This window comes from Chaetodon trifascialis, chromosome 17 (genome assembly GCF_039877785.1).
Source record: "Chaetodon trifascialis isolate fChaTrf1 chromosome 17, fChaTrf1.hap1, whole genome shotgun sequence".
Lineage (NCBI taxonomy): Eukaryota > Metazoa > Chordata > Actinopteri > Chaetodontiformes > Chaetodontidae > Chaetodon > Chaetodon trifascialis.
Genome location: NC_092072.1, coordinates 7933818 through 7954570, shown reverse-complemented (window position 1 = coordinate 7954570; position 20753 = coordinate 7933818). Strand labels below are relative to the sequence as shown.

General features: G+C 42.5%; 1 protein-coding gene across 5 annotated transcripts in view; it reads right to left on the bottom strand.

Moving 5' to 3' along the window:
• Positions 1–14386, bottom strand: part of LOC139345772 (sodium bicarbonate cotransporter 3-like) — a 42053-nt gene extending 27667 nt beyond the window's left edge. For 2 of the 5 annotated variants that reach the window (XM_070984588.1, XM_070984589.1), the window contains exon 1: positions 14260–14386. In XM_070984588.1, coding sequence (XP_070840689.1) covers positions 14260–14328 — 69 coding nt within the window. In that variant the 5' untranslated portion in view covers positions 14329–14386. Of the gene's footprint in view, positions 1–7395; positions 7591–14259 lie in introns of those variants that run through there. The other 3 variants (XM_070984587.1, XM_070984586.1, XM_070984585.1) reach the window with 3 other exon arrangements.
• Positions 14387–20753: the final 6367 nt, after the last annotated feature.

Sequence of the window (20753 nt, the reverse complement as noted above, 5' to 3'; positions counted from 1 at the left end):
TGCAAATGTGCTGCTCTCCTGCCTCATGGACAAACACTTTGAAGCTACACAATACCCAACTGGAGGATCCTTTCAATCCCTCCAACCAATCACAGAGAGGCCCTGCTGCCAAGCAGGAGAGAGTGGAAACAAAAGGTGATAATGTTAGGCACATACTGAAAGGATACGTGATATGTGGATGATCTGAGTCCAGACATGCCGCCACTGCCACTGACCACACTGAAGTTTCATCCTGATGGAAGGCACACACTCACTGACATTCAGATTTCCACACATATATTACCATAATCATTCTCCTGTTAGAACCCCACGTGCAATGAATGATGCCATCTGTGACTGTGCTTGTGTGCGCACTTCTAAGCCTGTGTGTATGTGTGTGTGTGTGTGTGTGTGTGTGTGTGTGTGTGTGTTTCTCAGCTGCTGGTGGATTTGCATGATAATGAGCACGTTGCTCTCTGACAGTGCCTTGATGAGGAAGAGTAATAATTCAGCTGCAGAGAGGGAGAAGAGCAGCGAGACATTAATCTATCTGTAGTAACTACAGTTCTTCCCTCCCACCACGAGGGCGAGTGAAACTGACCAAGAGTGACTGGACTGGATTGTTTCCTCGTGGTCATTAGTGATGGAGGGGGGCTGAACACCATCTAGGGTTTCAGATCTTACATACAGTATGTTCAGGCACAGGCATCTGTATTTGATTTCTTGATTGTGAGTGAACTACTTTTATTTTAAACTGTATGTGTAAAACAAAGGCCTTCTTAAGGGTTAAAATAAGATTAAATGTCTTGTGATGTGTCAATACCACTTTTCTTTTAATGGAACAAGACCTTTGGAACAAATCAATTACTGGAGAGAGTTTGGAGAGGGAGAGTTTGGCTACTGGCCAGATTTCCCATTCTGTAGGAATCACATGAACCAATGTTTACTAGCAGGGCACACAAAGCTAGTGTTAAACAATTCCTGCTTCATGACTATCGTCTTACTCTTAAGCTTCTTAAAATACCACTTCTACAAATCTGTTAATTTTACTGTAGAAACACCTGTTCATGTGCAAACATCCATGATCGTGTATTCTACATATGTTGTCGTCATGCCAGTTTAGTATCTGCACGTGTTAAAGTCTGTTGTGCCCCAGACCCCACATTTGAGAACGCATGATGCAACCTGCCACATAGCTCTGTCCAAAATAAACCCTGCAGTCCTCAAGCTGGGGGGGGGGGGGCATTATGCCCACAAAGCACAGCTGTAGTTAGGCTGCAGGAGCTGTGCCAGTGGGGAGGGCTTGGAGCACAGAAAAAAATGCCAGCTGAGTAAGAAAACATGGCACATAGTGACATCAACGACAGAAGGCAGATGCGTGTCTGATTATATCTACACAGTAAAGAAAGCCAGACTTTATGTGCCTCGCATTGTTGTCTTTCCTGTGGATCCACAGAAATCATTTGCATCTAGTGGCAACCATCATGATTCTATAGTCTTTTATATTACATCTAAACTATACAATAAATGCCAACAATTAACCGAGATACAAAGATGGACACAACAAATTGAAACATAACCGTGGTACGAGTTTAATCTAGAAAAGTCTGTAGACGTGAATGTAAGCACAGCGTTTCCTGGCCTGTCAGTGCCCACTGAGACGTGTGCGCTGCCACCCGACAGAGGCATTACTCAAAGCACGTGCCACATTCTGCTCCCACTGCTACTGACAACATATGTCGAGCACAGTGGGGAGTTCTGATCAGAAGCCCCTCGATGTCACCGGGTAGTGTAATGTCACCTCTAGTCTAAGTTCAGAAGAACTGAAAACACGCATGGTGTCTGGTACAACATAAGCCCTGCCTGGATCAGTTCACTTTAGAGGGGACAAATGTGGACAAGCAGAGAGTGGGCTCCAAATGACAATCAAAGGGAGGTAGACAACACCAACAGGCAACCTGCCAAGTGCCAACAGTGCCAACAAGTGCTTCATCATTTCTCATCTTTCTGTAATCCTGCTGCCCCCTCATCCTCTATTCTTTCACATGGGTGCCTTGTGGGAATGCTGTTCCCTGACAACAATAACAAAATGTGGACAGATCCATGGAAAACATATCAAACACTGCTCTCTCAATATATTTTGTATCTATTTAACTATGGGATTTTTACAATCACGCAAACTTATCTGCTCTCAACCAAATCACTCAGCAAACAAGGTCAACCAGCCAGCTGCATGAAATGCTGAATTCAGACTGCTAATACTGGTGGGTGGTGGTCGCTTAATAATTAATAAAGCTGCTACTAAACACTGGCAGACCTATTTGTGTGCTTTTCAGATAGTATATAAGATAAGACTATCCTTTAATTAATCACACAGCAGGAAAATTTGCAGTGTTACAGCAGTAACAATACTGCATGTTCCACACTGTGGGGTGGTGGTCCACCTCTGTGTGCTTCAACTTGTCCCTGAGAAGCGTGGGCTGTATGGTACTGAAGGCACTGGAGAAATCAAAAAACACAATTTTCACAGTGCTCCCAGCCTTTTCTAGGTGAGAGAGGGATCTACGTAGGAGGTAGATGACAGCATCAACCACCCCAACGCAAGACTGATATGTAAACTGTAGTGGGTCCATTGATGGGCTCACCACAGGGCAGAGATGGACCAGGACCAGCCTCTCCAGGGTCTTCAACTGGTGTCATGTCAATGCCAGTGTAGCTCCTTTGGGTGCAGTCTTTGGCAGGATGTTATCCTGGTACCAGTGTCAATAGTCAAATAGACCACACAACTGGCCCATACAGGACTTGCGTAGCCTTGAGCAGATGCCATGCCATCCAACCCTCCTCCCCTGGTTTGTTGTGGGTGACAAATTGGGCCAGGGGGGTTAAGTGCTGGAGGCTGCGGGTGGGGGAGTAGGGCACTGGACAGGAAATGCAGTCGATGTAAATGTTGTAAAAAAAAAGGGGGGGGGGGGGGGCAGCAGCAGGGGGTTGCAGCAGGGAGGACTGGACAGGGGGTGGGGCAGATGACTGATCAAATCTACAGAAGAAAATGTTCAGATCATTCACCCACTTTTGGTCCCCCACAGGCTGGGAGTTGTGTTCCTTGATACCAGAGATGGGTTTAAGGCCCCTCCAGACTCCACTGACTTTCTTCTGCACCAACTGATCCTCCATCTTCATCTTGTAGCTGTTTTTTCCCTCCCTCATACCCCTCCTCAGCCCCCTCTGCACATTCATCAGCTCCTCTTTATTTCCTGACTTACAGACCCTTTTGCCTTGAGGAGAGCTTTTAAACTGGGGCAATCCAGGGTGGGTAAGGCATTCTCCATACAGAGGTTGATATAGTTCATTATATAGTTTGTGATACTGTCAATGTCCTCCAGTACTTTCCAGTAAGGCTGTCCACGAATATTTCAAAAAAACATAATGGAATTGTAAAAACAAAACAGACACTCAGTTGTGAAAATTACTATTCAATTTTAAGGCAGCACTGCTCCAACAGCTGTTCTTGCGTGGGCCTGGGCTGCTGTACTGAATGCACTGCATGATGGACAAGGGTCACACAAACAGAGTTTCTCTTATGCAGTAAATTACGGTTTTGTTTTGGGGTTTTTTTTCCAGAAAAATCTGACATATTTGAATCCCTTCAGTCATAATATCCCGGGAAAATAATTCCCAAGTTAGATGTGAGAATATTTTGTTTTCCCCCGCTGCTTCTCCGATGTCCGCCCTCTCTCTCACTCCTTGCACACTTTGCTTCTTATCGAGATTGAATGAAGTCTGTTTTACAATAATAAAATTACTGTTTCTGTAAACGGAGTTTGGTGGCTTTGACAAGCACAATTTATCAACTGTTTCTGGTTAAACAATCAGAGCCTGTCAGAGGCAAAGAGGTTAGACTGCAGTCAGTTTTGTGGCTGCTGGATGCAGCGCTCTCACTCATTTGAAAATATAATGTAGGTCAAGCTGATATGAGCAAATAATTCAACAACACAGTTATGGGGCATCATTTTACTTGTTCATTTTGTAATGTGTAAGTATGTAGATATTTTAAAAGACATGCTTATGGTGAAATAAATAGCGGAGTATGTCGTATGTGTTGTAATGGTTTGCCCTCCATAATGGTCAAAAATAGATATTCAATGGTCGTCAATGTCATTTTTGGCCAATTTTGACAGCCTCAATTCCCCCACAAAGCCTAGAAAGCCTCATCAGACCATCTTTTCACTGCACAAGTGACAGCTGCCTGCCTATGTATGAGAGGTCTGTACACAGGCAGGAGGTGCACCAGGTTGTGATCAGATCTTCCCAGGGGAGGGAGAGGTGATTCATCATATGCCTCCTTGGTGCTGCCAAAAAAATAAACGCAGTATTTCAGTGTTTCTGGTGTAACATGTAACATATTGAGAGAAAGTGGGCAGAGTGGAGGACAGAAAGGCATGATTAAAGTCACCGGAAATAAGAAGGAGGGCATGCAGGAGTTGTGTCTGCAGCACGCCACCTCAGTGACATGACATGAGTTGCTTCCCACGGTAGTAGGGCTTTCAAGACTGGCCAAAATTGACTTTTGATTATTTGTTCTGATAGGTCTGAACCATTCAAATAACCCTTTATGCACATTATAATCATAAAAGGGCAAACCAATACAAGATACATACTACTTGTACCGGTATATTTATTACAACATTGACATGTCTTGTGTAACTTCTTGGCTCATCTTTCACTGTTCCAACAATCACCAGCAACTCTGGTTCTAGTCGAAATAAACCCTTAATTCAACGAATCAGGAGAGGAGCGAGAAACAGGTAGGACATCAGAGAGACAGCGAAAACAGTGTGGAAAGCCAGACTTACGCCATCTATCATTAACTAATACAAAAGCGACACAGATCAAAAAACATCATGGAAAGATATTTACAAAAAAAATCTGAATACAAAATGTTCTTCTACATACTATAGCTTCTATACTGTATCCATGAAGGGCTGGAAAGAATTTTACTGTGTTAAGTGTGTCAGCATGTGAGGATTTTCGCTGGCTTTTACAGCAGCTTAGGTGGTAAAATCACCAATGTGTTGGGTTTTATGCAGGGATTGGGATTTATCGTTCACATGAACCTTTAAGAGTAAACACAAGGCTTAGCATGCGCTCATCCAAGGAAAACATTTTTAACTTTACATATTCAAATTAACACAATGTAAGACCTTAAATACTTTAAAAAGCAATGTCTATGATTATGCTCAGTATTTGTTCAATTAATCAGTTAAAGGTGCCATGTGCAGTTTTCTTGCAAACAAACATTAAGTTACTGATTGGCCACATTCACTCACTAGAGTGCACTGCGTGTATCCATGAGGTCAAACATGATGAAGGCATTTCCTTCAAGGTTGTAAACATGTTTGTCTCTGCTGTAAAGTTGGGCATGTTAATATTAATTTTTCAGGGCCTGAGGCTGCCACTTGAGCTGAACGATTCAAACTGCACGCTGCCATCTTGCTTTCGCAATGTTGTGTGAGAGGTCACTCTCTTGGTCTTTTTATAATCACGGGGAGGGCCAACAGATTGCCATGGAAGGACTCACATGCACTAACATGCACACGTGGCCAGACCGACTATCAAAACAAAGACCAGAGAGGCTTAGACTACACGCACACAAAGGGAGTGTGACTTCACTCTCTGTTCAGGATGCCATTACTATCTCACACATAGGATCTTTAAAATCCTGAATCCAGCATTGTTTACATCCATGCTTGTGAGAAAGCACTCTTCTCCATTGCTGCATAACTTGGTGCATTTCCGTCACCTGTAGATCAGCGGAATAGTGTGACAACATTGGCAGGAATGTGTATCACGTCGCCCACGACCTCATGCAAGCGGACTAGATAAACAAAACTCGGACCAACACACAGATAAACTGCTCTACAGTGCCACTAGAGACCAATTTATCGTGTCAGCTTTGCATTTTGACACTAAGTAAATTTCTTATTCATTGACAGCATGCAGCTTAACCTCACTTCTGTTAGATGCATGTTTGTGTGGGAGTGATTTTACCACATAGCAGCCAAACACCTCTTCAGCCAACCAGACAGTGAATGAAACAACCAGCCACCCAACAAGCCAACAGGCCTGGTTCCCTCTAATCTCACTTCTTTGCCAGCCTTGCTTTACTGGGACCTGGTCCAATCGATAGAGACTGACGTAAGAGATGTGTTACATAGTGAGAGACCTGTCCCTTGAGATTACTATTTATCTCTCTGTTTCACACTGCCAAATGCACAATTACATATTACGGATGAGAATATTGACATATATTTCCTGCCAATTGAGGTTAAATTATGTAACCAATTAAATTATTTCTGAAAACAGAGAGATAATGGAGACAGACAATTGAGAGGTTATAAACGGCTGCTAATAAAGTGGTTGAGTACATTACTTGATATGTACACATATTAAGCATTTTACACAATTTGGTCAATGTCTTTTCAGAAAGCCACAAACATCCATGGTGTTTAGCAGGTGCTGGGTAAGAAAAAAATGTCAATACAGAGAAAATAATGATAGAATTTGATCAGGCAGCTGACTGTTGCTGACTAGCCATTCAACTATTTAGCTTTTAGTTTTAAGGGCTGGGAAGATATTTCATCCTGCAGAAACATTGAAAAACAAAAACAAACTGGTAACCATGGTCTCCATTGGATGTAATGAACACTTCCAAACATGCAGACACCTTGCAGACATACATAGACAAACACAAAGATGGAAACCATCCCCTCTCTCTGCCTCAAAATATTTTCCTCTTTCCATGTGCACTTGATTTTGACTGTGTCTCCTTGGCCATTGCTCCCACTCTGGCACAGAAAATGTTGCACTTTATGCTTTTAGCTAGTCTTAATGGAAACAATTTCACTCACGTCAGCCAATAAACATCATCTTTATGGACAGCATGCACCTTGTTTGGACTCAGCTACCTTGGCAGACCAATTTTTCATCCTCCTCTCCCTAACACTCCTCATCTCTCTCCTCTTTTCCTTCCTGTTCTCCTTGTCCCACTGCTTCGAGCAGCCATAACTGTCTGTGTCGGTTTCCTCTCAGTCCCGCTCCTCGAGGCGATTAAAGGGTACAAGGGAAGCGTTTCCATTTCAAGAGGCATGTCCAATAAGGCAACATCTTCCCACCCCTCTTTCACCTTATCCCCCTCATCCTCAAATGTACAGACCACCTGCCCTATTCATTAGCACAGACCATGGCTACACTCTGCTATAGAAGAACACAAGAGGACAAGCCAATATAAACACAAACACACACCAATAAAGCGGCACACACAGAGCCACTTGATCGTATTCGAGTGCACCACGACAGTCAAGCACACGTAAAGCCACACACACACACACACACACACACGCACAGGACCAGACGTACCGTAAGCACATGCTCCCCTTCGCTCTGTTCATCCATTTAGACTAAAACATCAAAGCAAATGCAGCAGGGATGTTAGCCAGTTCCTTCTTTCTGCTGGTTATATCTGTTGCAGAAGGTGTGTGTGTCTGAGCTAAACGCTACCAGAGACCCTGTCGCACTTGTCTGTTACCTCTTCCTTCGCTCATCTCTTTATACAGAGAGAGGAAGAGAGAGAGAGGGAGCGGGCTGCTTCAGAACGCACCATGCTCTGCTCTACCCTGTCAGCCCGCTCTTTGCTCAGCAGCCAATCCCACCATGCCACCATGAATATTTCATTTGCCCAGCCAAGAGCCTAAAAACACACGCATACACACCGCCACACAGAGGACACACAGACACACACATTTGGAGGACATTCAAATGCTCACCCGCTGAGGTATTCAGGTCACAAATGAAGAACCACCCACCAACACAGATAAATAGAAGCACACGTGAGGGCTGGGCATTCCTCAGAGGGTGCAATGAATTGAAAAAGAACAGATATCTGTGTATTGATTCAAATTCTAAATGACTTCGACATTCACAGTCCTTATCGCAGCCTGAAGGTTGGACCTGTCATTCAACAACCTGTAATTTTACAAAGAACTGTGGGTCGTTTGTTTCCTCACCATAACAACGAGTTACATGAGTAGGGCAAAAATAACATATTCCTGAAACCTAACCAGTAAATAATTTTTACTTCAAGGAGACACTGTGGATCCCAGTCCAGTCCATAGATACCCTGTGGTCATGGCATTCGAAACAGCGCCAGACAGTTCCAAATAGACGAACCACAAATCCATAACGTCAAAGGTGAAACCAAACCCAAAATGAAGATACAGCTAGCAATGAGGGGTATAAAGAGGGCATGAAATTCAATAGCAAGAGTGACATCTAAAGGCTGAGTTGTGGCATCGGGCAGATTTGACAGAGCAATCTGAGATCTTGTGCAGACTGAACAAAAAAAGCAAGACCTTTTGCATGACTATCAATCACCTATCGCCATAAACACCTCCAAGTTAAATGTTACAGAAAACTAAAATAAATAAGGATTTACATAACATTATACAGCTTTAACTTTAAAGTGGGCCTGCATCTTACCATTACTTTTTATTAATGATTAATCTCACAATTTTCTAGGTTCATCAATTAAATGTTTGGTGTCAAGTGCCAATTAATAGTAAAAAAGCAGCAAATGCTCACATCTGAGAATCTGGGATCAACAAATATTTGACAATTTTTCTTGATAAATGAATGAACTCTTCTTTCAGCTGTCTCTTTACAACTCTTCTTTATAGAGCTGTTTACAGTATTGTATACTGGCAAACTGTATCTAAGTAAAATGGAAGTCTGTCTGTATGTCCTTTGACTTTCTCAACAGCTGTTCATCCGATTGACTACTCACTTGGCGGGTGTACTGCTGAAGACCCAAGGATGTGCACTGTTTAGTGTGAGTGCTGGAGATCTATGGGACAAATTTATTTGGCAAGATTTACTACCGCCATCCTATTTTGTATGTGCAGAGAAAGAAGTGTCATGTGGACGCGCTGTGGTGGGAAGCTGTGGACAGGATTTTGACAGCCTCTCTTCATCTACAGCATGAATAAAATATTTCCAAGAGCATTCCTAGTCCCTGCCACAAGCATATTTAACATATGAGGCGTCCACTTTCCATTAAAAAAAAGAAAAGCATGTTGCCTCCAAACCAAACGCATTCCCTACCGTAACTGTAATGAACAGAACTTGTAATGGAAACCACATGACATTGTTCACGAGAGCAAGGGCCAGGTTATGCTTGAAAAGAATTGGTTCGTACAACATGACTTTGCTGTACAATCACGGAAAATGAAAGTGTTTATACGCAGCGGTTCCAAACAGTTGAAGGCTGGATGAATAGCTGGCCATCATAGAGAGGGGGATATTTAATTATGGGGAGGATGGCGCAAATATTCAGTCTCTCCTGGAAGGCATTCATAGTGTTGCATCCTGTTACTTAAGCTAGACTTTCCTACTTCCACACACCTGACCAATCACTGCATAGAGTGACTGTGAATGTCCAGTTGACAGTGTCAGCAAGAAACCCCACCCAAATCTTCAGTCAGAAAGGTGTGAGGAGGAAGGGGTTTCAAAGCCTTTCAACTAGCCAACAAGCAGTCTTGATGAAGCACATTGGGGCCTTAACATATACAGTACTGATCAGTTTAAGAGCTCATGTTGTCCATGAAAATGCTCCTTTGTGTCAAGTTAAACCCATTATAAATCCATATACAATGTGGACGGCTGCAGCAAATTGTGCTTTCATTACCTACTAATCTGCCAGTTTATATTTGTAGTTGTTTGGCCTAAGAACTTGTCTGACCAATGAAAAATGTTAAAAATCACAATTTCTTTAACCCAAAGATGAAAGACATTAACCTGCTTGTTTTGCTGATGAGCAGTCCAAAACCCAAAGACATTCAGAAAAGTCAGCAAATTGTCACATTTTAGAAGCTGGACCAGGAAAAAGGTTAACGTTTTTTCTTCAAAAGTGACTCAAATTATTACCAAAATAGTTGCATTATTCTTTTGTCAATGTACCTCTCAATTACTTGACTTATTGCTTCACGTCTAAGCACATCCATTCATACATACAGTCAGCCATCCAATAAGGATTGTGAGGTAAGACAAAGATTTTTCTGGCACTGGGTTGCGTGTGCACCTCCCACTGTTAACATAGAAGAAAGAGGCTTAGGGAACAAAGATTACTTCTTATGTTTTAGATCCATTATCCATCCCAGTTTGTACAGCATCGCCACACAACAGAAAACCAAGCTCCCATTATCGGCAACCATCAAGACTCAGACAACACTTAGACGCATTATTGGATTGATACGTTTTCTTCTAATTGGATGAGCTTTCAAATCCTCTTTGTACACATGGCAGACAACGGTATAACATCGTTTAGATCAGTGCAGTCTTTGGCCCTTTGATCTGTCTTTTACATTTATAAATGGGCCTTTAGGGCAATGTTCTGTCTACACACAAGCTTCAAAATGTCAGTGTTTTAACCGCAGTCAGTGGGGCTCAAATCAAAGATTGCCCAGCAGTAATCTAGAGGCTACAAAAGGAGGGTTGTGATCAAATGTTGCTGCTTTGAATCCCCTCACTAGTTGGAGAAATGTGGGTGGCTAAGGTAAACGAAAGATAGTCTCTCCAACCTACACAGCTACTGTTGATGAGCAACTAAATAAAGGCAAGTTGGTTGCCTGGAAGTCTGTAGCTCGGCGGAGCAGCTCCAGAGTGTAAATGCATTGAAATGAGTGTGTGAGGCAAAGAGAAGTCAGAAAAGGCTGCCATCTGTGTTGCTTTCCTGTGTCGAAGCAAAGTAATTTCTAAATTCAACTTTTTCTTTGAATCAAAAGCAAACCACCTCGCAGTGATACACAACTGTGTCTCTTATTTAGTGGACTCCATCATTACCTCAGAAAAACCCTTAAAAGCTTGTGACCTATTGTACTGTTTAATCGCATCCTACTTTCTGAAAGTACATTTCAGTCTTACAGAAATTAGATTGGGTACAATATAAACCAACAGGCTCTCCGTTGTGCACACCAATTAGCCTATAGCTGATTCAGTAGGGATCTGTTATCACACTATCATGGTATAGCTGAGCAGAACGGAACAGAGCACCGTAAGACTGGCAAAGAGGCTCATTCTGTGTAATTACCCATTAAAAGCAATAATGCATGCAGTGAGTGAGCTTCATAAAACACTCAGTAACGCCGGCAGTAAGTGCTAAGCCAATAACACTGGCTGGACTAAAACCCTCTTTCAGTTGTGGAACAACAGGACGCTCAAATCCCTCGTCTCCTGGCAAGCCGACAAACACCTGAGATAAAATTCTGTTGGACACTGTTGGACCAAGTTAGTATAGCTGATAAACAGAGTTCAGGGGAGTTCAGAGTTCAGAATGTCAGGAAGTGCATAATGATTGTCAAAATAAAACATGGACCAACACGTGGACCAAACATAAAAAAGGGTGGTCCATCGGTAAGCCATTGGTGTGTGTGAGTTTTGAATATCATTATCACTTTATGGCTTTTTGTTGCTGTTTTTAAATGAAATACACATATCAACCTCAAGATGTTTGCTGGTATGGCACTTTTCGTACGACTGCCATTCATTAGACTTTTGAAACAGGCCTGATCTTAGAGGTCAAACATGAAAAACATAGCTGAAGAAGGAGTATTACATTAAAATCATTCTGTTATCACACTATAATACGTTTTAAGCATGCGTTCGTGTGGACAACTGGCTGTATAATGAACATAACTGCTCACCTGCTTGCCTCTGTACAAGCAGGTTACTGGAGGCCACCACTAGACACACCAGACCGTAGAGAACTTCTGGATTTGCATGATGGAAACAAAAAACATGGTGATACTGGAGGTTATTATTTTGGTAATTCTGATATCATGGCAGAAAAAGCCACAGTGGCGCCACTGTAGATGGTCTGCAAGGCCCTGAAGCATATCGTGACAATGGCCAGTATGTTTCTCTCACCGCAAATGTGAGAATCTAACAAGAAATACCACCAGAATTTATAAAATGTCCACCAAAAAACACACAGTGAGCTAGTCAGCTCTCCAGAGGGGCTTGCTGTCACCCTCTGCTTTCAAGCACATTTGGTGTTAATTTCAGAGGATGTTCACACTCAACAGAGGCAGGATAAACTAAGCAGCCATCATGTGCATGCAAACATGTTGTTAAAAGCAAGTGTAACTTCAGCCTTACACTGGTTAACACGAATACAGGTCACTTAAAAGTCGAGTCCTCTGAGCAGCTCTCTTAAACAACACCACAAACACAGCCTCAGGTGGTGTGAGGGTATGTTCATTCTTGGTATGACTCTTAAACTCTTTTTCTAGATGAGATTCTCATTGTTCAAGCCTATTAGATCAATGGCATCTAGTAAAGATGCACATGTTCTTTTATTTTTTCACATCTTTCCTCACCTACTGCAATCCTTCCTTTATCTCAATTCCTTTCCTCGTTACTAATCACCCCTTGTTTACCTGATTAAGTTCACCTGATCCCTCCTTATTTAAAGACTGCACGCCCACTCCCTCACCTGGTCACCTTTGCATGGAGAGGCAGTTCTGGTAGGAGGAATTTATCTTAATCTTCAGTTCCTGTCCAATGTCCATGTTAGATTAATAGAGAACTTTATCCTTATTGCTTTAAGAGGGACACGTGAGGCTAATTTGATTTAGTGTGTTAACTTTTGTGTATTTATATTTTCTTTCAGATTCAACAGCCTTTAAGTTCCTTAATGCTATTCCTTTTGGAGAAAAATAAACCTTTTTGAGGAGTGGACTTTCCTGGCTTTATTTCCATGCATTCTGATTCGAACTTCTCATTCTCAACCGAATTAACAGCAAAGTTTCTCTTTGAATGTGACGTTTTTTTTAAAGACCCCTAGCAATAGCACTGCTCAAAAAGCAAGCCTGAAAATGACAAGAGCCTCTTGTTAAAACCCAGACTAGTTTTTTAAACATGCATGCACAAGCTGAATGTCAGACTCAAAGCTTAACAATGGTGTGTTGTTTGGGATGTGCAGTTTTAGGGATTTGCAGTTAATTTGCCCATTTTTAGGCATCAAATGAAATTAGCCATCAGTGAAATTACTGCCTGAAAGGTCGTGTGTCACAGTGAATGCATTGACTTTCATGGCCAAGGAAGAAGTCATCTGCAACCTTTCCAATGGGCAGCGAGGAGTCAAGTTTCCTCTGATGTACATGGTCATACAGTCACACATCTAGGTACACACACACACAGTGGTGGACAACCCTACACCAGCATTGATGTCAGCCAGCATGCATTTTAAACTTAGCACTGCAGCCACTTTCTTTATTTGGGCGTGTTCACGCCGCTGTGTGTTTGATGCTCATCAACCCAGCTGAGACTAAAGTTACATCCAACAGACAGGATGTGGGTCTCTGACATACTCTCACCCATAACTCTGTTAAAACATCACACTGAAGAGGCTCTGTTGGCCGTAACCTGCTGAAGCGTGCGTGCCTGCTAATTTGTCCTCCAGCTCCATGTCTGCTTTTCCTTTCACTTGCGCACAGGCTTTCACAGTAAAATTAGCAGCATATCCTGACTTGGAAATGTCACAAAGCTGATCTATTTTGGGCATATTTGATATGCAAATGAGCCTCTCATTTTTGCAAATGTACCAGTAGATCTCATCAACTGACGAGCTGGGACAGTAACGAACGAGTAAACCTGTTGAACATCAGGGGAAAACGGTTCAAAGCTGATGCGAAGCCATGTCACATTAATTAGACATTATAAACTAGTGTCAGGCTTACTCTGGCAACACCAAAAGCGTATAACTAACGCTAATTATGTGTACGTTTTAGTTTGGACATACACTGATGTCCGGACTCGCAAGCTAACAGGACACATTAATTTAACGTTACGTACGGCTAATAATGTCGCTGTACTTTGCTCGTGCCCGGCTAATTCATTAACGTTAGCAAGTAATGCTACTAACAGAAAACAAATGAAGACGAACCAAGCGGTCAAACTGGGCAGAAAATCGAATTTCTGTCAAATATATATCTGAATGAACGCTTTCGCTGACTTAACAAGAGACCTGAACACAACTTGTACCCATGCCACGTGTCAGAAGTAGAAGCCGGCTAACAATAGCAGCCGCCGGATGGTGCCTCACTGAATCTGACTCCAAGCATCCCTCGTACTTCCACGGCTGCTTGGCAAACAGGGGACGCATACGGACAAAGAGCCGTACAAATATAATGGTGGGCCAGCGGTTAACTGTGTAGGGCGGGTACTTACTGTTCTCAAGAGGGGCCTCATTTGTTCCGAAGGTTCGTCCATCTCACCTGCGGCCGGTCTCGTGCACATCGTTAGTACTTTATTATTTTTTTTTATTTCTGCCCAGTTGATGTGTGGAGGGGACCGGGTTGGGTGACACTTCTGTGTACTAGGGACTGGCTGCGTTTTCCCTAACGACGAGGTGTAGACACGCCTCTAAAATGATTGACAGTGACTGATTGCCAATTCGTCTTCAATACCCGGCGTTTTCAACCAATCAAATGTGAGAACGCAACGATGAGGGCGGGGGCTGTTTCCTTGTCGCCTCAAAGTCCCAAGCGGGCTTTTTTGTTATGATTTTTTTTTTTTTTTTTTTTTTTCTAAACCTCTTTCACTGTGCTGGGAGGACTTGAGTTTCCATCATCTCAAATGTGGCCTTAGCGTTATAATTATACATCCACGAGCCTCGGTTGAACACACGTGAACTGTTAAAACATATAAAACTTTTGAACTCTAGACGAGATGCCTAAGTTTTGTCATGTATGGAAATATATGTGAATTTTTTTGGGCACAGTAGAGCGTTAATGAAAAGTATTTTTCTTTTAACTTTAAAGCTCCTGAAAGACAAAGTCTGTGATGGAAAACCAAAGCAGGCACACTGTTCCTCAACAGGCTGAAATGACTAAAACAACCAAATGCATCCTATCAAATGTTGTTAAAGATGTATTTACTCAAGCAGTATTAACACAGTAATAAAATGTGTTCTCATTTGTAACTTTTCAAGCAGTTGAAAAAAAGAATTTCGTGTAAAACAGCTTATATAAAATAGAGCTGTAATTTATGTTGTCAAATACGACTGTTTGAGCTTTAAGTATTCAAGAAGTTGAGAGAAATCGCTTCAGGCAATAGAAAGTATGCAGATGTTTTGTCACCTGAAGTTAATCAATGAGGTCATGTAATGTAATTGCACATACTTGAATTAAATCCTTCGCGTCATCCTGCAGTACAAAACCACCTTTTCTTTTAACGTATTCAAAACATGTAATACTGTATTTTCACCAGCAGATGGCAGTGCCGTATCAGCCATTTCTCCCGACTCAGTTAAAACAGAAGTTGGCTGCAAGATATGAACATATTTAATTCACGCCTCGGGGATATTACCTTCAGTTCTGTTTTATTTATGCTCATTTAGGCTACATGATATGTAAATTGGCCTGTTATAGCCTGGACACATTTTAGACCATCAAAAACACGCTTGATGATCACAAACCAAGCTTTAGATGGAAGAATGTATTTTGAGCCCCAGAGTAAATAGGTTAGGATTAGATTAGTGTGGCTACATGATGACCTCTGCAGTTACCTTCAATGACCTAGACCAGGAAGTAACTGTAGGCAAGACAAGCTTTCTTTCACATCAGTGGGGTTTAGCACAGACTCTGAAAAAGAGAAAGTTAACTTCTGATATAATTACAGTAAACACCTTCAGTCATGTGCACCAGCCTATTACAAAATCACATTGTGATCGTGTCATAAATTTAACCGCGGTGGAGTACAATACGGTTGGAATGGAAATCAGTCAGGTGCAAACAGCAAAAGTAGTCTGTTCTTCCAGAAGAGTTCACTCGTGTTGTCCCTTAAATAGAGCCCATTCCTCACCCGCCCATCAACCTCCGGCATGATCACGCGGCAGCTCAGAAATAGAACTGCGAGGTGGGAGATCAAACTATCACCTCTTAATTGTACCCTGAGTCTTAAAGATGCTGAGAGCCCATTAACTCACAAAGAGGAGTGCTGTGTACTGCTCTGGAAACATGCATCTACATAATGCAGCTGGGAGATGAGTCAGAAGTTAGACAAGTGGAAGAAGCACCACACCGGCATCCACCTGTGCTGGGACTCACGTAAAGAGAGGCAAGATCGCAAGGTGTGGTGATGATGAGAAACAAAGTTTTCTCTTTAGATGCTTCGGGGGGGGGGGGAGCTGTGCTGAACTTATCATAGCGGAACAATTACAACCCTTGTCTCTTTATGTCAAATATAATATCCAGTATTAAAGGCATGGCTGCAGAACTTAGCTTTGAGCAGTGTGGCGACCCCTCCTGTTAGGGGTGACAGATTGGAGAGTGTAACATGTTAAACACTCGCCACCAAATGAATGAATATCGACTGTGTCGTGTTTTGTCCCAGAAGCTGTGGAAATTAAGAGCCCCTCTTTCCCGGAAGGTTGAGTGGCTGTTGTTTGTTCTCATGGAGCCAGGAGAGAAAGAGGAGAACGTGAAATTCCCAAATCTGTTGGAGCGCTCCATCAAAGTGCCAATGCATTGATTTTGACCACAGATCTTTTCCACACGGCTGCCTCTGCATGCCCAACCCAAAACATTACTCTCAAGACTAGGGCCCCTGAATCCTGTTCAGCTCCACTGGGACGTTCATAGGAGGGGGGAGTAGAGGCCAGTGACCAGCATAGTGTACCCAAATCGACTTACTGATGGGTAGATGATGGGAGGGGTAGGTTGTGGAGATGGTAAATAGTGGTGGTGGTCAGAAGGGGAAGGTGGGAATGGGGGGGGGGGTCTGGCCTGTTGAGGTGCGTCCCACTGCCCTCCAGAGGGAAGACAGGGGTTTGAAATCAATGTGCTGTTAAGTGCAGCTTAGCTGCGGGATACTCTCTCCAGCATTATCCATGCACCAGTGAGTCAGGGCCTTGCCTGCACGCTGCACACGCCGTCTGAGGGCATCGACACAAGGCCCTTCCGCGCCTCCAGTTCCTCTCACCTCCGTGCTCTCTGCTAACACTCAACGCCCTTCTCCAAACAGTTGTGGCCCTGCTAACTTGAGACTCATCTCACACCAGGGTCTCACTCCAACAGACCTGTGAGCATTACACCCGTGCTGCAGTCAGCCCACCCCCTCTTTAACTGCTGATTAACCATGTCCAAAGGAGGTAAGTGAGACTAAATAAAGCAGTGTGTTGTGTACATAGACACCTGGGGCGAGCTAAAAGGAGAGCCTTTGTCAGCATCATTGGGACTGTCAGTGTCCATGACCTCCACTTAATAAAACAAAGAACATATGCTTACTGACTATAAAATATTGCATGACATGCATAGGTGTCAGGAGGTATCTTAATGTATTTTTGTGTCGGCCTCGTTATCCCCAAGGATGGTAAAATGTAATATAGTCCTGGTTGCTGGCTTCAGAAAAGGCCCGGGTGTGCATGCATTCACCAGAAAGATAACTCTGTCCATCATTTCAGATATAATCAGAAAGAATGGATCTGACTCATGTCGACTAATGACATTCAGCTGACATTATAAACACTGAAACTCTGTAAAATAACAGTGATTAACTAGATCCTGAGTGAATACATCACAAAGCAACAGAGTGAGCGTATGAGACTCAAACCATCCCTGAGGAGCAATTTTGCAGTAATTCTAACTGGCCTGATAATCATTTAACGGCTGTGACATTTATCAACACATCAAAAGGGGAAATACAGCGTGAAGAGGAAACATAATCGCCACTGTTGCAGTCTTGCTTGTCCGTAGGTCACTTTTTAAAAGGGGCGTCTAAAAAATCTTGACCCAGACACACATGTCTGCCTGTGGCTGCATTTAGCCAGTGAGAGCAGTAATAGTGTGTGACTGAAGGTGAGGAAACAGCCTCAGGCCTTCATCTGTGTTTAGATGTCAGCCCTCCTTGGGTACAATGTCTCCGTAGCCTCCTTGGCCTTTCTTACATGAACTCTCCACGTGGTCGCCGATGGACGGCCTGAGGGAAGGGCACAGACACGAGACATAAATGAGAAGTTTTACTAATAATGCTGTAAATTCTACAAACCACCAGTTGGCTTTGTATTACAGATACTGCAAAGAAACTGAGTCAGTTACTGAGATTATAGCCAGCAGCAGAACACAGTAATCAGTTTGTCAGGTCTTATCCCAATACGCATATCTCAGACCAAGTCAACATGGTCTGAATTTGTGGAAGCATGCTGCAGAGGTGTCTATTGATTACTGTACTTCTTGCATGAATGGTTGAGAAAGACACAATCTATCGACTTGTTGCTAAGTTGTCGGTGAGGTCACAAGAAACACTCGTTGTTAAGTTGTGGAATATCCATCAAATAAATGATGTGAGGATGTTTACAGAGCTGCAGTGGAGGAGATTTGTAGTTTAGATACAAGATAGACGTCCTTGTTACAGGGTATGTAAGTCATGCTGTCGCTGTGTATGCAGCTTCATTGACAGGACATTTTATTCCTGTGGGAGGATGGCAGAGAATATATCTGCAGTGCCCAATATCAATGCCAACATGGTTTTGACAAGGCATTTAAACAGGATGAGGCACTATTGGCGGCAGTGGTTGCACCCTTGAAGCAAGTATATGCTTGGGTATGTTTGTGTGCTGCAGGTCCATGTGGGAAGGCAAATTCCAGCAATGATATGATTACTGGAAGTCAGACTGCAGTCTTTGCCATGATTGATGCGAAATAGTTTTTACAATTACGCCTGCAAATTCTGAGGTCAATACAAGTGTCAATATCTTATTTTCATTAAGAAGTCTCAGAAATTTATTTTGGGTATGCAGGCTGAGAAACAGGTTGTGGGAACCGCAAGTTATAAGTTAGCTCTGGGTTATAAGTTGCGGGAGTGCTTAGTTCTCATAGTTTTTCTCTCTGGTTGTCAGTCATCAGTTACTATCACGTCTCTGAATCTCCCGTTTCTGTCGTTGCTGTAGCTGTCCAGTCATGATTTTGACAGCTATTCTCCACCTCAAACCACTGATGAGCAAAGGTCAAGACAACATGGAAATGAGAAGAAAAACATCATCAGATGCTCTGAAATACAATTTGCTGACACGCACAAGTGCAAACATTTTTATTCTCCAGACTCGAACCCCCCCCCCCCCCCCCCCCCCCCCGAGCCTTTTTTCTTACAGCTTTCCTGAGAGGCCAGGGCAATCAAGCACTCTACCTTGTTAGGAGGTGTTAATTGGAGTTAGTCAGACTCCTCACTTTGTCAAGGAGTCTGACAACAGAATTAATTAGAATTCGTGTATGTAAATCAATTCAAATTGGGCCCCTTATGGGGGAGGATTTCAAGTATTTTCACTGAGGAAAAACAGGTGCTGAGAACATGAGCCAAGTATGTGTGTGAATATTATGACTTCTCTTTTCGTGGATTTTATCTCCACTAATCCACTTTTGGAGAGGCCATAGATATACAGTATTAATAGAGGTGTTGAGCTGTACATTGCCCTTAGTTGGATGGATGGTGGACCATTTTTCATTTAGCCTGTTTTCATATTTTCTAGGTATGTGTGCCTCGCATGCAGTTGCATTACTTAGGTAAATGATAAAATGTGTGAAAACGCCATGGCAACAACAGAAGGAATAGTAGGGCTATGTGCTTTTGTGCGCTTTTCTCTTAATTGGATGTGTGTTGTGAGTAGCATCATGTAAGACATATAAATCTCATATCTAAATCACACTTTGCTCACTTGAATTGTGAGCTGTGATGTTACCTTGTAACACTTATTGGGAGCTTGAAAAGGATTGCTCAGCTCTTTTGTACATAAACACCGTGAGCTCTGAGAATTTCTGCTTCCTATTTCAAGGAGCGAGAAAACATGACAAAAATATCCTTTTCTCTTTTTTTTTTTTTTTTTTAAATTTGAATTTCCCAATATATAAAATCTACATCATAGGGAAACAAAACAAAACATACAGACAAAACACATTTACCCCACATATGAAACAAATGAGCTCAACCTCAGCATGTTCATATCCGGTTTACTTAAACGAAGTACGTGAATTTGCGTCATATTTGTCTTTGAATACAGATCATCTCCATTGAGGACACCCGTCTTTTATCCTGCACCGAGGGAAATTTCAGCAGTAAGATGAAACTTAGATCTTCAGACTGAGGCCTTGAAACAGGCTTTCACACTACATGCCATCCCATTCCCTCATCATTTTCTGTCATCACTTACCATGCTTATGATCATTTGCATTTACTATACTCGATTGTGTTTGCACATGTAAGAAACCTGGAAGAAAAACCCATTAAATATGCTGTTTTAGCGGAGAAGAATGATAGACGTGAAGCAGCAGATGCAGAAGTGTATTGAATTATATGTTACGTTGCTGGATATTATTTCTGCACTCATTTGCAGCTCATCTCATCGTTGCTTCCAGGAGAAATGTTGATAATACTTAGAAAAACATCATTTTCTTAAATATGCTTAAAATGACTGCAAAATAAGATGAAATCAGCTATATTGTATTGCCCTCCACCCTGCTGGAAAGCAGTGTTTTTCTGATGCAGAGTAGATTTTACACTACTTGTTGCAATGTCAACCTGTTGGCTGGAACCAATCGGGGGCCTCCGTTTTAGAGGCCCAAGCTGATGGCCTCTGTAACAAGCCATCAATTACTGCACAGTAGTGTTACAGGTCCTCCTACTCATACATATTCACTGCATAACAAGACATGACACTTTTTTGTTCAGAT